The 18,853-nt window shown below is 41.3% G+C and overlaps 1 protein-coding gene across 3 annotated transcripts in view; it reads right to left on the reverse strand.

Moving 5' to 3' along the window:
• abtb1 (ankyrin repeat and BTB (POZ) domain containing 1) overlaps positions 1–18,853 on the reverse strand; it is a 76,631-nt gene that overhangs the window by 13,204 nt on the left and 44,574 nt on the right. For all 3 annotated transcript variants that reach the window (XM_059943940.1, XM_059943939.1, XM_059943941.1), the window contains 2 exons: positions 11,778–11,876; positions 10,566–10,733 (listed from right to left, as the gene is read on the reverse strand). In XM_059943940.1, coding sequence (XP_059799923.1) covers positions 10,566–10,733; positions 11,778–11,876 — 267 coding nt within the window. The remainder of the gene's footprint in view (positions 1–10,565; positions 10,734–11,777; positions 11,877–18,853) is intronic.

Here is an 18,853-nt window from a genome sequence, read left to right on the forward strand (position 1 = left end):
CCTGCTCCCTTCCTTTCCAGTCCTGAAGGCAGGTGCTTGGAATGGGCTGCCAGAGGTGATGTTGGAGCAGATATGATGGTAGAGATTAAGCAGGTGCTAGATAGAATCATACACATACAGGGAATGGAGGGATATAGACCATGTACAGGCAGAGGAGATATAGTTAAATTCAGCATCATGTTCACTGCAAGCACTGTCGGACAAAAAGCCTGTTCCTTTGCTGTGTTCTATAATACAACCCCAACAAAGATTTTAAGTCACATCAAGAGGAAAGGAACATGCCTTATAGTGGTGATTTTTCAGTGTATGATCATTTACTGGGGCAAATTAGAAATCTTATTTGCAGTGTGCTACAAAATGCAGTTTGGTATATCTACTCAAACTATGAACCACCGACAGGAGTAAATGGCCATACAAGCTACTGATCTAGCAGTAAACCCAAGTAGTTGACCAACTGCTCATACAAAATGCTGGGGGAGCTCAGCCAAGTCAGGCAGCATCTACGGAGAGGAATAAACAGTCAACGTTTTGAGATGAGACCCTTCATCAGGACATGTCAGCCCTAAATGTCAACTGTTCAGTCCCCTCCATAGATGCTTCCTGACTTGCTGAGTTCCTCCAGCATTTTGTGCATGTGTTACTCTATATTTCCAGCATCTTCAGAACCTCGTGTTTACAGTTAACTATTTCATGTCTGAATAGCATGTAATTACATAATTAAGATTTATTATCACTGGCATAAATCGTAAAACTTGTAGTTTTGTAGCATCAGTACAGTGCAAGACATAAAAATCACTATAAATACAAAAAGACTATAAAATATGAATAAATAGTGCAAAAAGAGAGAAAAATAGTGAGATGCTGTTCATAGCATCATGACTGTTCAGAAAACTGATGGTGAAAGGGAAGTGTGTGTGTGTGTGTGTGTGTGTGTGTGTGTGTGTTTGTTTGTTTGTTTTCAGGCTCCTGTACCTTCTCCTTGATGGTATTACTAAGAAGAGGGTTAAACTGATCCCTGTCACACTTTCTCACAGTAATGAGGAAGAAACCCTGTGAGTCCTCCGCAGTCCTTGAGACAAAGGATGCAATTGCTTGCAGTTCTATAAGAAAAGGCAATTGCATTCTTCTACTGTGTGAGAACAACTGACTAAATCAGAATGGACATACGAAATAGACAGATGGACAACCCTGATGCATTGTCTTGGCCAATGTTTCCATGATCAGGCATCGTGGTCATCTTTATGTGTCGTGTCATAAGACGAGGGTGATCATGGTCTCATGACGACGATTGTTCTTGGCAAATTTTTCTACAGAAGTGGCTTGTCATCGCCTTCTTCTGGGCAGTGTCTTTACGAGATGGGTGACCCCGACCATTATCAATACTCTTCAGAGATTGTCTGTCTGGCGTCAGTGGTTGCATAACCAGGACGTGTGATATGCACCAGCTGCTACACCTTGCCCAAGGGTAACCTGTAGGCCAGCGGAGAGAAGGATCCCTGCCACATAACATGAGCGGGCATGGAATCTAAACACATGGAATCATTAAGGCAAAGTTGACTGGCAAATTCAATTAATTTACAGTACCCCTCCAAAAATTATCCTATCATGCATCCCCATCCCATTACTTATTGCAGCCCCAAGCCCTCACCTTTTCCAAGCCAGCAAACCTGTCGCCAATGTTTTACATGAGCATCAGAAGTGAAATAAACAAAACGTTTTTTATATGAATGATGATAGAAACCTAGAACTTGCTTTCTCAAATGTGTTCTAATGCTCTTTGAGTTGGAATTTTTAAGACCTTAGCAGAAAGATTGTTAAATAAAGGAGAAAAGATTAGCTTTACTCATCACGCGCACATCCAAACATAATGAAATGTACTGTGTGCATCAATGACCAACATAGTCCAAGCACAATCTACTAACTAACTTGTACGTCTTTGGAATGTGAGAGGAAACCGGAGCACCCAGAGGAAACTCATATGGTCATGGGGAGAACGTACAAACTCATACAAACACCTTAAAAAGAGTGGCAGGAATCGAACCCCTATCAGTGTAAAGTGCTATGCTAACTTCCCTACCATGCCACCCCACAAAGTTCAAGATCTGCTCTCTATCCCTTAGTAATACCAAGAGATAGACAGCAAAAGTTCCAATCTGCAGCTGAAGTACATGATCCAACTGAAAGACAGAATAGACTGAATGGGTTGAATGGCTGCCAACAGTGCATAATTATCGATGACTTATTACAGTGTGTGACTTTCAAAGTAGGATGAGGGCACATCCATTATTTATTTTTGATTTGTTTTTAATACAGCACAGTACCTCTGATGCAATTGTCATTGAAATAAATGTTTATTCTCTTTAATAATCTATAAAATTTAATAAATTCAAATTGAAATTCGTAGATCCTGGCAATATCTGTAATAAATCATACCTTTGCCTCAATTTGGGAGACTATTTTTCAATTTACAAACCATCAGTGCTCCCTAGTGGCGGAATGCAGTACTACAGCATTATATCAGTTCAAGCAATGCTGGAGCCCTAACCCTAACAGTCAATGTTTCAGGTCGAGGCCCTTCATCAGAACTGGATCAACATTAAATAACATTTGATAGGTTCTTGATTGGTCAGGGCATGAAGGGATACAGTGAGAAGGCAGGAGACTGGGATTGCAAAGTACCATTTCACACAGGAACAGAACTGCACAAGTCCACAGGCTCCTTAAATCTTCACAAGGCTCATCTGTTGCCTTGTAAAAGATTTTACATTAACAATTGCCAAGATTTACCAAAAAACAATTTTGTTTATTCAGAGATACAGGGTGGAATAGGCCCTTTTGAACCGCACCACCCAGCAATGCACCTCTAATACTCACCTGATCACAGGACAACTTACAATGACCAATTAACCTGCTAACCTACTTTGGACTGTGGAAGGAAAAACACACACACAGAGGAAGGAATATTGAAACTTGTTCACAGAGGATGTGGGAATTGAACTCTGACCTCCCCAAACTGTAATCATGCCGTGCCAATCACTAGGCTACCGTGGTGCCCAAATAGTTGCCGGATGCAAGAACCTGAGTCATTGGGAGAAGTTGGGCACATTAAGATGGGTGGGGGATGTCATTACAGAGGTGTATGAAATCATGAGAATCACACAGTCATTTTCTCAGGGAAAGGGAATCAAGAACTAGAGGGCATAGCTTTAAGGTGAAAGGTGAAAGATTTAATAAGAACCTGAGAGGAAAGTTCTTCACACAGAAGCTGCTGAATAAACTGAATCAGTAAGTGGTTGAGGCAGGTACAATAGGGTATTTAAAAGACACTCAGAGAGGTACAAGGATAGGTAAGGTTTATAGTAAGGGTCCCCAACCTGGGGTTCACAGACTCCACAGTTAATGGTAAGGGTCCATGGCATAAAAAAAGGTTGGGAACCCCTGGTTTAAAGTGATATGGACCAAATGCAGGTTTGCTTAGATGGGCATCGTGGTTGGATTGGCATGTACAAGATGGGCTGAAGTGCCTGTTTCCATGCTATATGATTCTACCGCACAACCTCAAACTGCATTTGATTGAGAAGTTCCAACCTTGTACCATCCTGTGCATGCAGAAACATTTCCTAATAGTTATCCTGAAGTGCCTAGCAACTGAGCCAAGCTAAATCGCCGGCTGTGTCATAGGGTCACTTGTGCCCTGAAGCTTGGATTTTATTGAAATACAGATGTCACGCCAGATCTAGCCTGTTTGAGCTGTCCTCTTGGTTCTTCCTGAAGTGAGACATCACAATGCACCACTGACAATATAACTGAAACCTTGACAGTCATATTTTCCGTATTAAAAATGCCTCAGGAAGGCTTCCATGCAGTAATTCCAGTAACACTGTTTCTCATTCTTTGTCCCAGCCCTGGGTACTTACGCTCAATTTTATTGCTCCCCCTCCCCCCAATATCTACTTCACTTTCCACACACCCAAAGCCCACAGCCACAATTCCTTCTTTATTCAGAGATACAGCATGACAACAGGTCCTTCTCGTGCTGACCAATTACACCTATGTGACAATTAACCTTTACCTGGACACATTGGTTAAGACACTAGGCTGGGTCTACATACAAAGAAACTTGCAATTTTTCAACCACAGTGATGATTCTTTATAAAATTATTGTATTGATGAAATACTTCCAGAAATTGTTTGTTTATTTATTTATTTAGAACACAGCATTGTTACAGGTCCTTCCAGCCCAACAAGACTGGGATACCTAATTACACCCATGTGACCAATCTTATAAGTTTGGACTGTGGGAGGAAACCAGAGCACCCAGAGGAAACCCACATGGTCACAGGGAGAATGTACAAACACCTTACAGGCAGTGGTGTAAATTGAACCCAGCTGACTGGCACTGTAGCAGCATTATGTTAACAACTATGCTACTGTGCCATTCCTGTGAACTGTAAATGCTGTTCCTTTCTCAGGTATCCTAAACCTTTACAGTGAATTGTTACCTTCATGGAATCAAAAAGATTTCAGTTCAGATGTGGCTCAAAGCAATTCTCTCTTCTCCGTCAGGAACAATGATCAGAATCAAGGATTAACTTTATTCGTCGTGTACATTTAAATGTATTACGAATTTGCTGTGGTGTTGGCCAGAGTACAACTTGCAACAAAGAAGTTCATATTACATTTATTATCAAAGTACAAGTACAGTATACAACCTTGAGATTTGTCTTCCTGCAGGCAACCACAAAACAAAGAAACACTATAGAACCGCCACACAATAAAGACCATCAAATATCCAATGTGTGACACAAATAGCAAATCGTGCAAACAATACAAAGTAAACAAATAACACACAGAACATTTACTGCAGAGTCCCCAAAAGTGAGTACACAGCCACGAGCTGTAGAGGCAAGTGAAGCTGGTCCAGGAGCCCAATGGCTGCAGAGTTAATTCAGTGCCAAAGCACCTCGACCAAATCGTGTAAATAGCAAAAAAAAAGTAAACAAGAGTACATGGAACATGAACTGCAGAGTCCCCAAAAGTGAGTCCACAGCTGTGGAACGCATTCAGTGCTGAGGCGAGTGAGCTTGATTTATGCTCCCAAACACAGCAGCATGGGACCCAATATTCCTGCACCTTCTGCCAGCAGCAGTGGGAAGAGAGGGAGACCAGTCAAACACATCAGGTGCTGCCGAACACCTCTTCATTTTCCACTCTCATACTTGCCAATTTTAAGCTTGCTTGACGTTTTAATCGGCATGGAGTAATGGAACCAACCATGGGTTCATGTTCTGCCACTGGGAATCAATGCAGCCACCCCCAGCAATGGCTGCCCCTGCACTCTCCTCACTGAATCCCCCAGGAGATCGCAAAAGCACCAGGTCATTCAGTTGGATCAAAAAATACATTCTTAAAATGGAAATACAGGCTGCAATCAATGCAGTTCATAAGTGTGCTTAGAAGAAGAGTATCTAGTAGTTTTGTGAGCAGTCTGCAAAATGTTGCTGTGAATCACCGGTGCCATCTTGTTTGTCAAAAATACCAACATTCAGTAATTATAAAGAATAGAGAATTATATGAAAATAAAGTTAGAGGTTAAAGGACAGATATGAAATAAATTGTCTGTAAATATACCTGTATAAATACCAGAATGTTATAGAAACATAGAAAAACAGAAAACCTACAGCACAATACAGGGCCTTTGGCCCACAAAGCTGTGCTGAACATGTCCTTAACTGAGTAACTACCCAGAGTTACCCATAGCTCTCTATTTTTCTGCTCTATATACCTGTCCAGGAGTCCATTAAAAGACTCTATTGTATGCGCCTTCACCATCATTGCTGGCAGTCCATTCCATGCTCTCACCACTCTCTGCGTATAAAAGTTACCCGACATTTTCTCTGTACCCACTTCCAAGCACTGTAAAACTGTGCCCCCTCATGCTAGCCATTTTTGCCCTGGGAAAAAGCCTCTGACTATCCACACAATCAATGCCTCTCATTATCTTGTACACCTCTATCAGGTCACCTCTCATCCTCTGTCGCTCCAAGGAGAAAAGGCCGAGTTCACTCAACCTATTCTCAAAAGGCATGCTCCCCAATTCAAGCGACATCCTTGTAAATCTCCTCTGCATTCTTTCTATGGTTTCCACATCCTTTGTATAGTGAGGTGACCAGAACTGAGCACAGTATTCCAAGTGGGGTCTGACCAGGGTCCTATTTAGCTGCAACATTACCTCTCGGCTCCTAAATTCAATCCCACAATTAATGAAGGCCAATGCACCGTATGCTTTCTTAACCACAGAGCCAACCTGCGCAGCATCCTTGAGTGTCCTGTGGACTTGGACCCCAAGATCCCCCTGATCCTCCACACTGCCAAGAGTCTTACCATTAATACTACATTCTGTCATTGTATTTGACCTACCAAAATGAACTACCTCACACTTATCTGGGTTGAATTCCATCTGCCACTTCTCAGCCCATTTTTGCATCCTATCAATGTCCCACTGTAACTTCTGACAGTCCTCCACACTATCCACACCTCCAACCTTTGTGTCATCAGCAAACTTACTAACCCATCCTTCCACTTCCTCATATAGGTCATTTATAAAAATCATGAAGAGAAGGGGTCCCAGAACAGATCCCTAAGACATACCACTGGTGACCAACCTCCATGCAGAATATGACCCGTCTACAACCAGTCTTTGTCTTCTGTGGGCAAGCCAGTTCTGGATCCACAAAGGAATGTCCCTTTGGATCCCATGCCTCCTTACTTTCTCAATAAGCCTTGCATGGGGTACTTTGTCAAATGCCTTGCTGAAATCCATATACACTACATCTACTGCTCTACCTTCATCAATGTGATTAGTCACATCCTCAAAAAATTCAATCAGGCTCATAAGGCATGACCTGACTTTCACAAAGCAATGCTGACTATTCCTAATCATATTATGCCTCTCCAAATGTTCATAAATCCTGCTTCTCAGGATCTTCTCCATCAACTTACCAACCACTTAAGTAAGTATTTATGAGGGATGATTGATAAGTTTGTGGCCTAAGGTAGAAGGAGATGAGTTATTAACAAACTTTCTGCATAATCACTTAAAGAGTTGAACTGCATAAGCTCATTTCCTTCTACCTTGGGCCACGAACTTATCAATCACCCATGCTGTGGACACTTTCTATATAAGGCACTATATAAATGTTATCTCCTTATTTAAACTGGTAGAGTATCAACCATTCCTTGAATTATTCCTTCAAACTTTGGAAGGACAAGAAACAGATGAAATTCAGCTATAAATTTAGTTGTGAATCAATGGACAAATTCCTACTCAGAAAATTCTACAGTACTGAAGGTCACTTGGCCCCACTCTGCTTACAAAAGATCTTGTTACACTAGAATATGAAAATAAATCAGCAATTTATCATATCAGCAGGCTCTGGAAAGGTTGTTAATCAAATGTGGAAGGTGATTTTGAACAAAACATGTGAGTATTTTATCAGGTTCACGACCAATAAACGTACCTGCAATGTAAGAAAATAGAAAGCTTTCTTTTACATATGTGCCTCAATTTAACTTATTAAAACCCATATTCTGCACAGATGGTGACGAGTCGCCCCTCTATTTTACAAATGCAAATCTAATTAAGTGTGGGATCTCAGGAGAACTAATTTATTTACTCTTCAATGAATAATAAACATCCTAACACACATTTCATCATACCTTGGGGAGCTGTAAGAGATTCTTCCAAAATTATTTAAAATTCGGTGAAATATGCCAACAATAAGAATGGAATTGTGCGGGAGAGAGTACAGAAAAGAGATTGGCACAGTAGCGTAGCGAGGACAGTGCAGTTGCGCCAGTGATTGGGGTTCTATTCCCACTGCTCTCTGTTAGGAATCTGTACATTCTCCCAGTAATGGCGTGGATTGCCTCCAGGTGTTCAGGTTTCCTCCCATATTCCAAAGACGTGCAAGTTAAGGTTAATAAGTTGTGGGGCATGCTATGTTGGCGTTGGATGCATGGTGACACTAGGGGCCTGCCCCAGCACATTCTCCTACTGTGAACATAGAAATCTACAGCACATTATACGCCCTTCAGCCCACAGTGTTGTGCTGACTGTGTAACCTACTCTAGAAACCTGCCTAGAATTTCCCTAGTGCATAACCGTCTATTTTCTAGATTCTATGGACCTAAGAGGCTCTTAAAAGAGCCTATTGTATCCGCTTCCACCACTGCCACTGGCAGTGCATTCCATGCACCTACCTCTCTCTGTGTGGGAAAACTAACCCCTGACATCCCCTCGGTACCTATTTCCAAGCACCTTAAAACTATGACCCCACACGTTGGCCATTTCAGCCTGGGAAAAAGTCTCTGGCTATCCACATGATCAATGCTTCTCATCATCTTAAACACCTCTGTCAGGTCACCTCTCATCCTCTGTCACTCCAAAGAGAAAAGGCCAAGTTCACTCAACCTATTTTCATAAGGTACACCCTCCAATCCAGGCAACATTCTTGTAACTCTAATCTCCAAAACTGTGTTGGTCGTTTTCACAAACAACTCATTTCACCGTATGTTTCAATGTACTGTACATGCAACAAACAAGAGCACATCATTAAAAAAAAGGCTCTTTTAAAAGAAAAGATTCACCAGGATGTTGCCTGGACTGGAGGGCTTTAGTTATGGGGACAGCTCGGAGAGGGAAGGCTTGTTTTCCCTCAACTGACAAGGACTGAGATAAAAACATGCAGGATTATGACAGGTGTAGATAGTATGACAGATAACCATGGTAGTATGATAACCATATTAGTATGGTCATAACCAGAGGAGGGATATCAAAAGCAATAGATTAAGGTGAGTGGAAGGAATTTTAGACGGGATCTAGGGGTGAACTTAATTTTCAGACAGATTGGTTAATATTTAGAACCTGCTACCATCGTAATTTGGATAGCAGGATGGAGATATGTGTCTACCAAAGGACCATTAGATCGTAAGACATGGGAGCAGAATTAGGCCATTCAACTCATCAAATCTGCTCAACCATTCCATCATGGCTTAATAAAAGGTGTAAGGTGTTCCTTCCCTCCGCTAGCCTGCAGGCTACCCTTGGACAATGTGTGCCACCTGCTTAGCCCCCTGAACAGGGTCACATGAAGCCACGGGAGCAGGTGGTGGATGATAGAACGTGTAGCTGGTGCATATCACCTACGTCATACAGCACATAATGATGATGATGATCGTAGTATTGATATAATTACTAAATTTAAGAGATATTTACACAGACACTTAAGTAGACAAGACATAGAAAGATACAGTCCTAAAGAAGGCAAGTGAGATGAACGTAGATCAGGGGTTCTCAACCTGCAGTCCACATTCCCCTTGGTTAATAGTAGGGGTTCATGGCATAAAACAGATTGAGAACCACTGGAGTAAATAGACAAAAAGGTCAGCACGTCATTCAAAACTGTGACAGTCTTCTATGTGCAGTGGATTGTATACTGACTGGTTGCATCACGGCCTGGTATGAGAACACCAACTCCCTTTTACAAAAAAGCCTTCAAAAAGAAGTGGATACAGCCCAGTCTATCACAGGTAAAGCCCTCCCCACCATTCAGCATATCTACAAGGTACGCTGTCGTATCTATCATCAAGGACCCAGCCCACCCCCACCATCCAGACCATGCTCTCTTCTCACTGCTGCCATCAGGAAGGTGGTACAGGAGCCTCAGGACTCACATCAACAGGTTCAGGAATAGCTGTTACCACTCAACCATCAGAACCATAAGAGATAACTTCTCATCTTCACTTGCCCCATCATTGAACTGTGTTCCCACAACCTCTGGACTCACTTTCAAGGACTCTTCACCTCATGTTCTCGAAATTTATACTTTTTTTTTCTCCTTTTTGTATTTGCACTTTCTTGTCTTTTGCACAGCAGTTGTTTGTCCGTCGTTGTTGTATGATGTCTTTCATTGATTCTATTGTGTTTCTTTGTATTTAATGTGTATGCCCACAAGAAAATTAATCTCAGGGTTGCATATGGTGACGTATATGTACTTAGATAATACTTACTTTGAATCTTGAACTTTGAACAAAAGCATCAATTCTGAAAAGAGATTTACTGTCTATTTGCAAAAAAGTGTTTATTTTTGGAAATCTTAAATAAAAACAAGAATACTCTGGAAATATCAAGCAGAAAAAGTAGCATCCTTACAGAGAAACAGAATTAACACACTATGTTCTGAGGAATGATCATTAAACTAAAATGTTAACTGCTTCAAAATGCATGGATGCTGCTGGCCTGCTAAGAAGATCCAGCAATGTCTATTCTTACTTCATCCCATTCCCTTGACACAATGTTGGTGATGTTGTGTCATCAAGCCCGAGCACCGTTCAACAAGACTGAGCATGATTTGTTGGCACCAAGATGTGTGGCGACACCTGTGGGTTGCCCCCAGCACATCCTTAGATGAGTTGGTTGTTAACACAAAACACATTTCACTGTGTGCTTCAATGCTCATGCGATAAGTAAATCTGAATCAGTTGACATGTGCACCCTATCTTACCTCGGTTTCATCACTGTAGATGTAGTAGAGGACTCGAATGAAGATTTCTTCTGTCACATTGTGCAGTGTCACCATGGGAATACTGGGCTGACTCTGAAGCTGCTCACTCTCAGAGAAATGGTCCTGCAAAAGTGCTCTGAAGTAATCACTACGACTGCAAAAAAATGCCTGCAAGCACAAAATAAAGGATCAGCGTCAAACCTTGTGCACCACAGGACTATGCAATCCATATGAAGCGTTTGGCCCAAAACATCAACTGCTTATTCCCCTCCAAAGATCCACCTGACCTGCTGAGTTCCTCCAGAATTTTAGATGTTTAACTTTAAAGTTTTTTTGGCTAACATTGGCTGAATAACCAGGTCTGTGTTGTAAATTTTTACAACACAATTGTAACATTCTTGATGTAACTTCTTATTAACATTTAAATAGGTCTATTTGACATATAACAAATTACTACTTAATGATTTCTGAGCATCAAAAATGGAAGCTGAAAGGCAATGGACCACAATAACCTTCAGAGGACATTAAAAACTGCCAAGAAGAACATGGGGTCTCCCTCCCCCTTATTTGTGATATTAACCAGAAGGACTGTATGAGAAGGGCCCGAAGCATTGCCGAGGATCCCTGCCACCCATCCCACAATCTCTCTGACCCACTACCACCACAAAGAAGGTCCAGGAGCATTAGGACAAGGACTGCCACTCTGGGTAACAGCTTCTTCCCTCAGGCTGTGAGACTAATAAAAACCCTGCCACCACTGAGGTCTCATCACTAGGAGCATTAAAAACAAGAGGGCTTAGGTTTAAGATCAGAGGGGAGAGATTTAAAAGGGGAAGCTTCTTCAGACAAAGGGTGGTATGTGCTGCCAGAAATCGTAGTTGATGCTGGCATATTAACAAATTTAAAAGCCAATGAAGTAAGTACAGTCCATGGTTAGGAGAGGTTTAGAAGGTCATGGGTTAAATGCAGGCAAGAGGGACTAGCTTGCTGGGCAGCAGGGTCAGGATGGGAGAGTTGGGCGAAGGGGCCTGCTTCCATGCTGTACGACTCTAACTCATCTCCGGAGAGTTAATCAGAATGTATGGAAAATTAAACACAAAATTGGTTTAATAGTGTATCTGTGTAAATAGATGGTTGATGGTCAGTGCACACAGTGAGGCAATGGGCCTGGTTTGTGCTGTTAGCTTTATAAAATAACACCAACATAGAGACCTTATGACAAAGGAAGATGTAGCCTTCAACTCTGAAGCTCAGGTCTGGGTAGCTGCTGAAGTTGTCTGTGCTGTCGAAAGGTAGCTCACCAAATCCAACCTGTAAGTGGAAGAGCAAGATTAGGTTAAAAACATTTATTTAGAAGAAAAGTAAAGCAGAATAGTGGTTGGGCATGTAAGGACTCCATTCCTGAGAACTGTCCATAAACTGATCTCTCCAAAGCCAGAAATATCCGTTTCCCATAGTGACCCGTATTGTATTTCACACACTTCCCATAGTTCTTTCATTCCACTGAACAATCACCTTAATCCTCCCAGTAATTAAACTACTGACCATCACCATTCTACCTTTCAGATGAAGGGTTTCAACCAGAGATGTAAAAATGCTCGAATGCAGCATCTACAATCTCTTATTAGAGGCTTGGTCTCCTGCCTAAGTGCCACTCACGATTGTCTGTTCATTCTCATTATGGATTCCCGCCTGTAGCTCCTGATAGGCTTGGTATCTTGATTCTGCCTTCCATTTCCACCCCTCATCATGCAGCAGAGACCAAATAAATTTTGCAGGGTCGCATTATACTGCAGACCTACTGAGCAAACTGCGTCGGTTTTTCATTTCTATCTGGGGCCTGATTAATGATCATTAACATTTCCTGAGGCTTCCAGGTTGTGTACACAGGAATTACTGGGGGCTGCTCGTGGATTCGGGTGGGCGATTGTCTCTGTGGAGCCATTAACTCTTTTATTTATTTATTAAATTTTAGAAATTACAAAGAATAAATGTAATAGTAAAATAGTAAGAAAAATAATACTAACCCTCCCCCCTCCCCTTATCTAAAGAGAAAAAAAAAGAAAGAAGAGAAAGATTGCCTGGATATTGGAGGATCCCCACATGCTCCATGGAGTTCAAAATAATTTTGATATTTATTTTTTTACTTTCCCCAATTACTATAATTTTATCTTCATGGACCTATGTATTTAATCCTATCTTTTGTAGGTATGGGAGCCAAATTTTCAAAAATATATCATTTAAATTATATAATTCTTAAATTATACATAATTTTTTCAAATGGAATACAACTATGTATTTCATTATTCCAACGATCCATAGTTAAATATAAATCAGATTTCCAACTAACTGCTATAACTTTTTTGGCTACTGCCAATGCAATTTTTATAATTTTTTTCTGATACTTGTTCAATTTAAGTTTCGGTATTGTCCCTTCAATTGGAGCCATTAACTCTGGGGTTTTATTGGATTCTTCCCTTGTCTCGGAATAATCCTCGGTATTCCCTTCCCGAATCTCAGGGTATAGAGAGACTCCCCTTCCCTGCTGCCGTTGTTTCACCCAATTAGCCACTGTATCTGAGTACTGGGTGGATTGGGGTTCAGGAGCACTGGGTGCGCTCGGCCCCTGATAAAGTGGGGACTACGGTGGGTGGTCACTATCCTCAAACAGGGTCGGTATGCCAGACATGGGTTTGAGATCCCATATTTGTCCTGGATCTCGTGCCCATCTAAACCTTCCTGTCCATATCTACCTTTGCCTGTTTTCTTTGTTTACCTATCTGACCAGTAAAGTATTATTTCATTTGGTATCAGCTTTATCTTTCCATTCTTTAATCAATAATTTCCACATCTCTTTTTTAACTGCAGTTCTTTTTTCCAATTTAAATTTACTGCTTGTTCACGAGGGGTTATATTGCAAGTTTCCCCTGGTGGCCACACTGTTTCCCTAGTTTCTTTGTTAGCGCTTCACTTAACATCCGGAGGTCCTTTTCTTATCTGGTATTCTTTCACACATAGACTGCAGGGGAGTCTCTCTCCAGCTGTATCAAGGGCCTGTCCCATTATTGCCCTTATTATATTACCAGTTGTTTTTATTTATGCCACTGGGTGAGAAATTTAGCCAGCTTGTCTCCCCCTTAATCAATTTCAACTAGCCCTACTATCAGGAGGCAGCTGATAATGGTCAAATTCGTCAGGTAGCGGTGGCCGCTTCTCCTGACCGGGGTCCCCAGTCCTGACTCTAAGGAACAATACAGAATATCCAATATCACTCGCAGACTTTAATTCTCACGAAAACTGCTAGCCTGTTTTCCGTCAATACTCACAAAAAACAACTCTCACGTACTCTGGAGGGGAGGGTTCTCTGAACTTGTCACATTAAATTTCAACCAGACATATTCTGCTGCCGAGGTGAGAAATTTACCGGGCTGCCAGACTCGTATCCTTAACATCAAATTTAAACCAGCCACATCCTGGAGCATGCACAGCCCTTTACTGAATTGGTCGGGCAGCGGTGATCACTTCTCCCGACCGGGGCTCGAAGCCCACTTCTGAGCATAATTCAGAATAGCCAATGTCAACTGCAGCAACCTCACAGAGACAACTGCTCACCTTAAATCCTGTGTCCGGTTAGTTCGTTTGATCCTGTCAAGGCACCAGTCTCCATGGGTGAGGGGCCAAACACTTGGTCAGAGGCAAGGGGCAGGCGTAGGTAAAAATGTACCTCAAGGCGCCCTGCTACCTAATTGCTGTCCGACTCAAGTCTTCAGTCACTTATTCAGCCCAGAGGGATATTCCCTATATCAGGATCTGAGTCACGGCACCAAATGTGGAATTGTCAAATCGGACACCGTATCATTTCAACCAATCGTTTTCTCTTTATTATATCTTCAGCCGGTGAGAGATCCGATATCTACAGTAGGCAAGAGTCATCCTCTTACCGACCGGATCTTCCCTGGATCTCTGATTATGCTACAGATACAGCTTATTTTATAGTCATTGCGTATGTGACTTGGACAAGGTACACTCATTGTGATTATAACACCGTTAACCGTCATGCTGAATCAGTTCCCCGTTATCAGTTCCCCTCAAGGTTACTAATAAGACAGCAGTTCATTGTACTAGACAGCGATTCTACCCATAAGTTAATCACATATCAGAAACAAGTTTAGACAGTTCAGACGGTTTCAACTACGTTAATTATAAAACAAGAACAAGCTTAAACTGCTAGAACAACATATTTCATTGCAGTTACAAGTACTTGACAAGAAAAGTGTTATTTTGCTAATACTTAAAAAGAATCAGCAAAACATTTATAAACTCTTTAACTTCATTAATGCACTTTTTTATCAGTCTCGAGTCTCCATTATGGATATATATTCTGTATCCTTTTACTAATGAATACCATGACATTTTTAATTATCATTACTAGCTAGAAAAAAGCTGTGAATTATATGGGAGAAATTTTGTAAAGTCAGATTTCCACAGTAATGTATGAGGAGTGTTTGATGGCTTTGTGCCTGCATTCACTGGAATTTAGAAGAATAAGGTGAAGGGGATCTCACTGAAACCTACTGAATATTCAAAAGCCTAGATAAACTGGCTGTGGAGAGGATGCTTCCTAAAGTGGGGGAATCTAGGACCAAAGGGAATATCCTTAGAATAGACAGACATTTGTTTACAACAGAGATGAGGAGTAATTTCTTTAGCTGGGGGAGCAGAGTGCATCTGTGGAAACCAAGTCATTGGATATATTTAAAGTGAAGGTTTATAAATTCTTGAGTAGTTAGGGCCTGAATCATTAAGGGGAGAAGGCAGGAGGATAGGGTGCAGAGGGATAATAAATCAGCCTTGATGGAATGACAAAGCAGACTTGATGGGCTAAATGCCCTAATTCTGCTCCTATGTCTTATGGTCTAGCACAGTACAGCAATTGCTCTAACGCTATGCTAGAGGGGATCAGAGGAAGAGTTCTTGCAAAAAAGAGAGTAATCGGAAACAATGGCAGAGTTTGTGGAGAAAGGTACTCTGAAAACACTTGCATCCAGACAAGAATTTGAATTGTCAAGGGATAAAGAACTATGGACCAAGTCCTTGTAAAGGGAATTTAGATAGATATGTACTTGATAGTCAACATGGATATTGTCAGCCATAAGGCCTGTTTCTCTGCTCTATGATTTCATTTGGCAGTGCAGATACTCATGTCTATAGAACAAGAACACAAAAGCAGGAACAGGAGTCAGCCACCTGGCCTATCAAGACCACTAAGATCAGGGCTGATTTGGCCATGGACTCAACTCCACACACCAGCCTTTTCCCACAACCACCAATTGTCACCAAAGACACTCGCACACTTCTACAGATGTACTGTGGAGAGCATTCTAACTGGTTGCATCACTGTCTGGTATTCCAGCCGCTGTCTGCAAGGAGTTTGTATGTTCTCCCCATGACCGTGTGCACTTCCTCCAGGTACTCTGGTTTCCTCCAGAAACCAAAAACATCCAGTCAGTCAGTTGTGAGCATGCTATGTTGGCACCTGAAGTGTGGTTTCACTTGCACAAAAGGAATGCTTTACACTGTATGATTCAATGAACATGTGACACATAAAGCCAATCTTTAATCTGTATCTGAAAAATCTATCCAACTGGATCTTAAATATATTTAATGTGGTGGTCACTACTGTTTCCCTGAGTGGAGAATTCCACAAATTCACTGTTGTCTGGGAAAAGCAACTTCTCCTCATCTCTGTCCTAAATCTACACCCAAATCTTGAGAGTATATCCCCTGGTTCTCGTCTCATTTATATACGTGGAAGCAACTTCATTGCCTCTAACTTTAACTATTCCTTTCATAATTTTATATGTTTTGATAAGATCCCCTCACATTCTTTGGAATTACAACAGAAAAAATAACCTAGGTGACCAAATGAGATGAATGGAAGCAATTTTCTTGGACTCACTCAGAAAATTAAATTTCTCAGACACTTTCTTAATATTGGGGCATATTACACAGGCAAATGGGGTCATAACAAGAGCTTTTAGCATATTGGCTTTCATAAATCAAAGTACTGAGTACAGGAGTTGAGATGTTACATTGAAGTTATATAAGACATTGGGGAGGCCTAACTTGGAGTATTGTGTGAAGTTGTAGTCAACTACCCACAGGAAAGGTATCAGTAAGATTGAAAGAGTGCAGAGAAATTTGGCAAGAATGTTGCCAGTACTTGAGGACCTGAGTTATAGAGAAAGGTTGAGTAGGTTAAGATTTATTCTCTTGTGCATAGGAGAACAAGGGGAGATTTGACAGAGGTATACAAAATTACAAAAAGTGTAGACTGAGAGTAGAACTGGAGGACATGGGTTAAGAGTGAAAGGTGAAATATTTCAGGGGACCATGAAGAGGAATCTTCTTCACTTAGAGTGTGGTGGAATGAGCTGCCAGCGCAAGCGGATGCGGTTTTGATTTCAACATTTAAGAGAAATTTGGAAATGTACATGGCTGGGAGAGGTATGGAGGGCTGTGGTCCAGGTGCAGGTCAATAGGACTGGGCAGATTAATAGTTTGACACAGACAAGAGCTGAAGAGTTGTTCTATGTTCTTTATGCTATGTAACATCAGGACTGATGTCCCAGTGAGCAATGAACAGTACTGAAGATCCAAGACATCTTCAAGGAGCAGTGCCTCAGAATGGCAGGGTCCATTATTAAGGACTCCCATCAGCCAGGACGTGTAAACACAAAGTACACTGCAGATGCTGTGGTCAAATAAACACATGCAAACAAGCTGGATGAACTCAGCAGATCGGGCAGCTTCCGTTGAAGGGAGCAGTCGAGCACCCAGGACATGCCCTTTTCTCATTGTTAACTTTGGGAAAGAGGTACAAAATCCTGAAGGCACGGACTCAGTGATTCATGATCAGCTTCTTCCCCTCTGCCATTCAATTCCTAAATGGACACAGAACCCATGAACACCGCCTCACTTCTATTATTTCTGTTTTTGCACTATTTTTAACTATCTTACATATATTATACATATATATATAGAAACACACACACACACACACTCTCTCTCTCTCTTACAGTGTCCAGTTTATTTATTTATTTATTATTTTCTTTCTATTTTATATTGTATGACATTGTACTGCTGCCGATAAGTTAACAAATTTCATGACAAATGCCGGTGATATAAAACCTGATTCTGAAATGAAACAGCTGTACTTTCAAAATGACCATTTTTTGAATAACATGTCAAGCCAAGACCCCATGTAAGCAGTCAGGTGAGGTAAAAGGTCTTGTGACACCACTTGAAGAATTGCGGAAGCTAGTTTTCTAATTAATATATACCCTTCAGTTCATTAAAATCAGCTACCTAAATATTTATCCCATTGCTGTTTGTTGAAGCATATAATCTATGGAGGAAAAGGAACTGACATTTTCAGTTGAAACCATGCATGACAACCTGGTCCTTTTGGCAGAGTTTCGACACAAAACATCAACATTTTCTTTCCTCTCAGAAATGCTGCTCAACCTGCTGAGTTCTTACAGCAGATTGTTTGTTGCTCTAGATTCCTGTACTTGAAGCCATTTGTGTGTCTAAGAGAGAAGAAATGATGGCATGAACATATTCTATACTTTTATATCAAATAATTATTCCATTTACAGTACTGTGCCAAAGTCATAGGCACATATTTAGCTTGTACCTTTGCACAGTACTGTAGTAATTTTATATATTGCAGTGTACTGCTGCAAAAAAAAACACTTCATGACAGATGTGAGTGATGATATACCTGATTCTGATAGGAATCTCTATTGTGGACTGAGAGTGGGAAAGGGGGAAGGGAGAGAAGGATATCATGGTTGGCAAAAGGAGAAAGGAGGAGAGTGGGTAGCGGGAAGCACAGAGAGGCCTTCTGTAATGATCAATAAACTAATTGTTTGAAATCAAATGAACTTGCCTGCTATCCCAGGGCTGGCTGTGGCTGCACCTGTGCCACCCCTCACCTCCGTAACTCCTTCTCTGCCACACCCCTCCCTCGCCTATTGTGTCTGTTCCAAATCAGCAAATGAACTAACCAAGTAAAATTCCTATCCTACTGCAGTGCAGTGTAGCCCTGTAAAAAATCCTGTTTCAAATATATATCCAATCCACTTTTGAAAGTTTAATAATCTCCACCATCTTTACAGGATGTGCACTCCAAATGTGTAGATAAATTTTTCCTTCACCGATACTATAAGTCAGTATCCTTGATAATTGGTCATTTAATATCTCTCTCTCTCTCTCTCAAAAGA

Source organism: Hypanus sabinus, chromosome 19 (assembly GCF_030144855.1).
Source record: "Hypanus sabinus isolate sHypSab1 chromosome 19, sHypSab1.hap1, whole genome shotgun sequence".
NCBI lineage: Eukaryota > Metazoa > Chordata > Chondrichthyes > Myliobatiformes > Dasyatidae > Hypanus > Hypanus sabinus.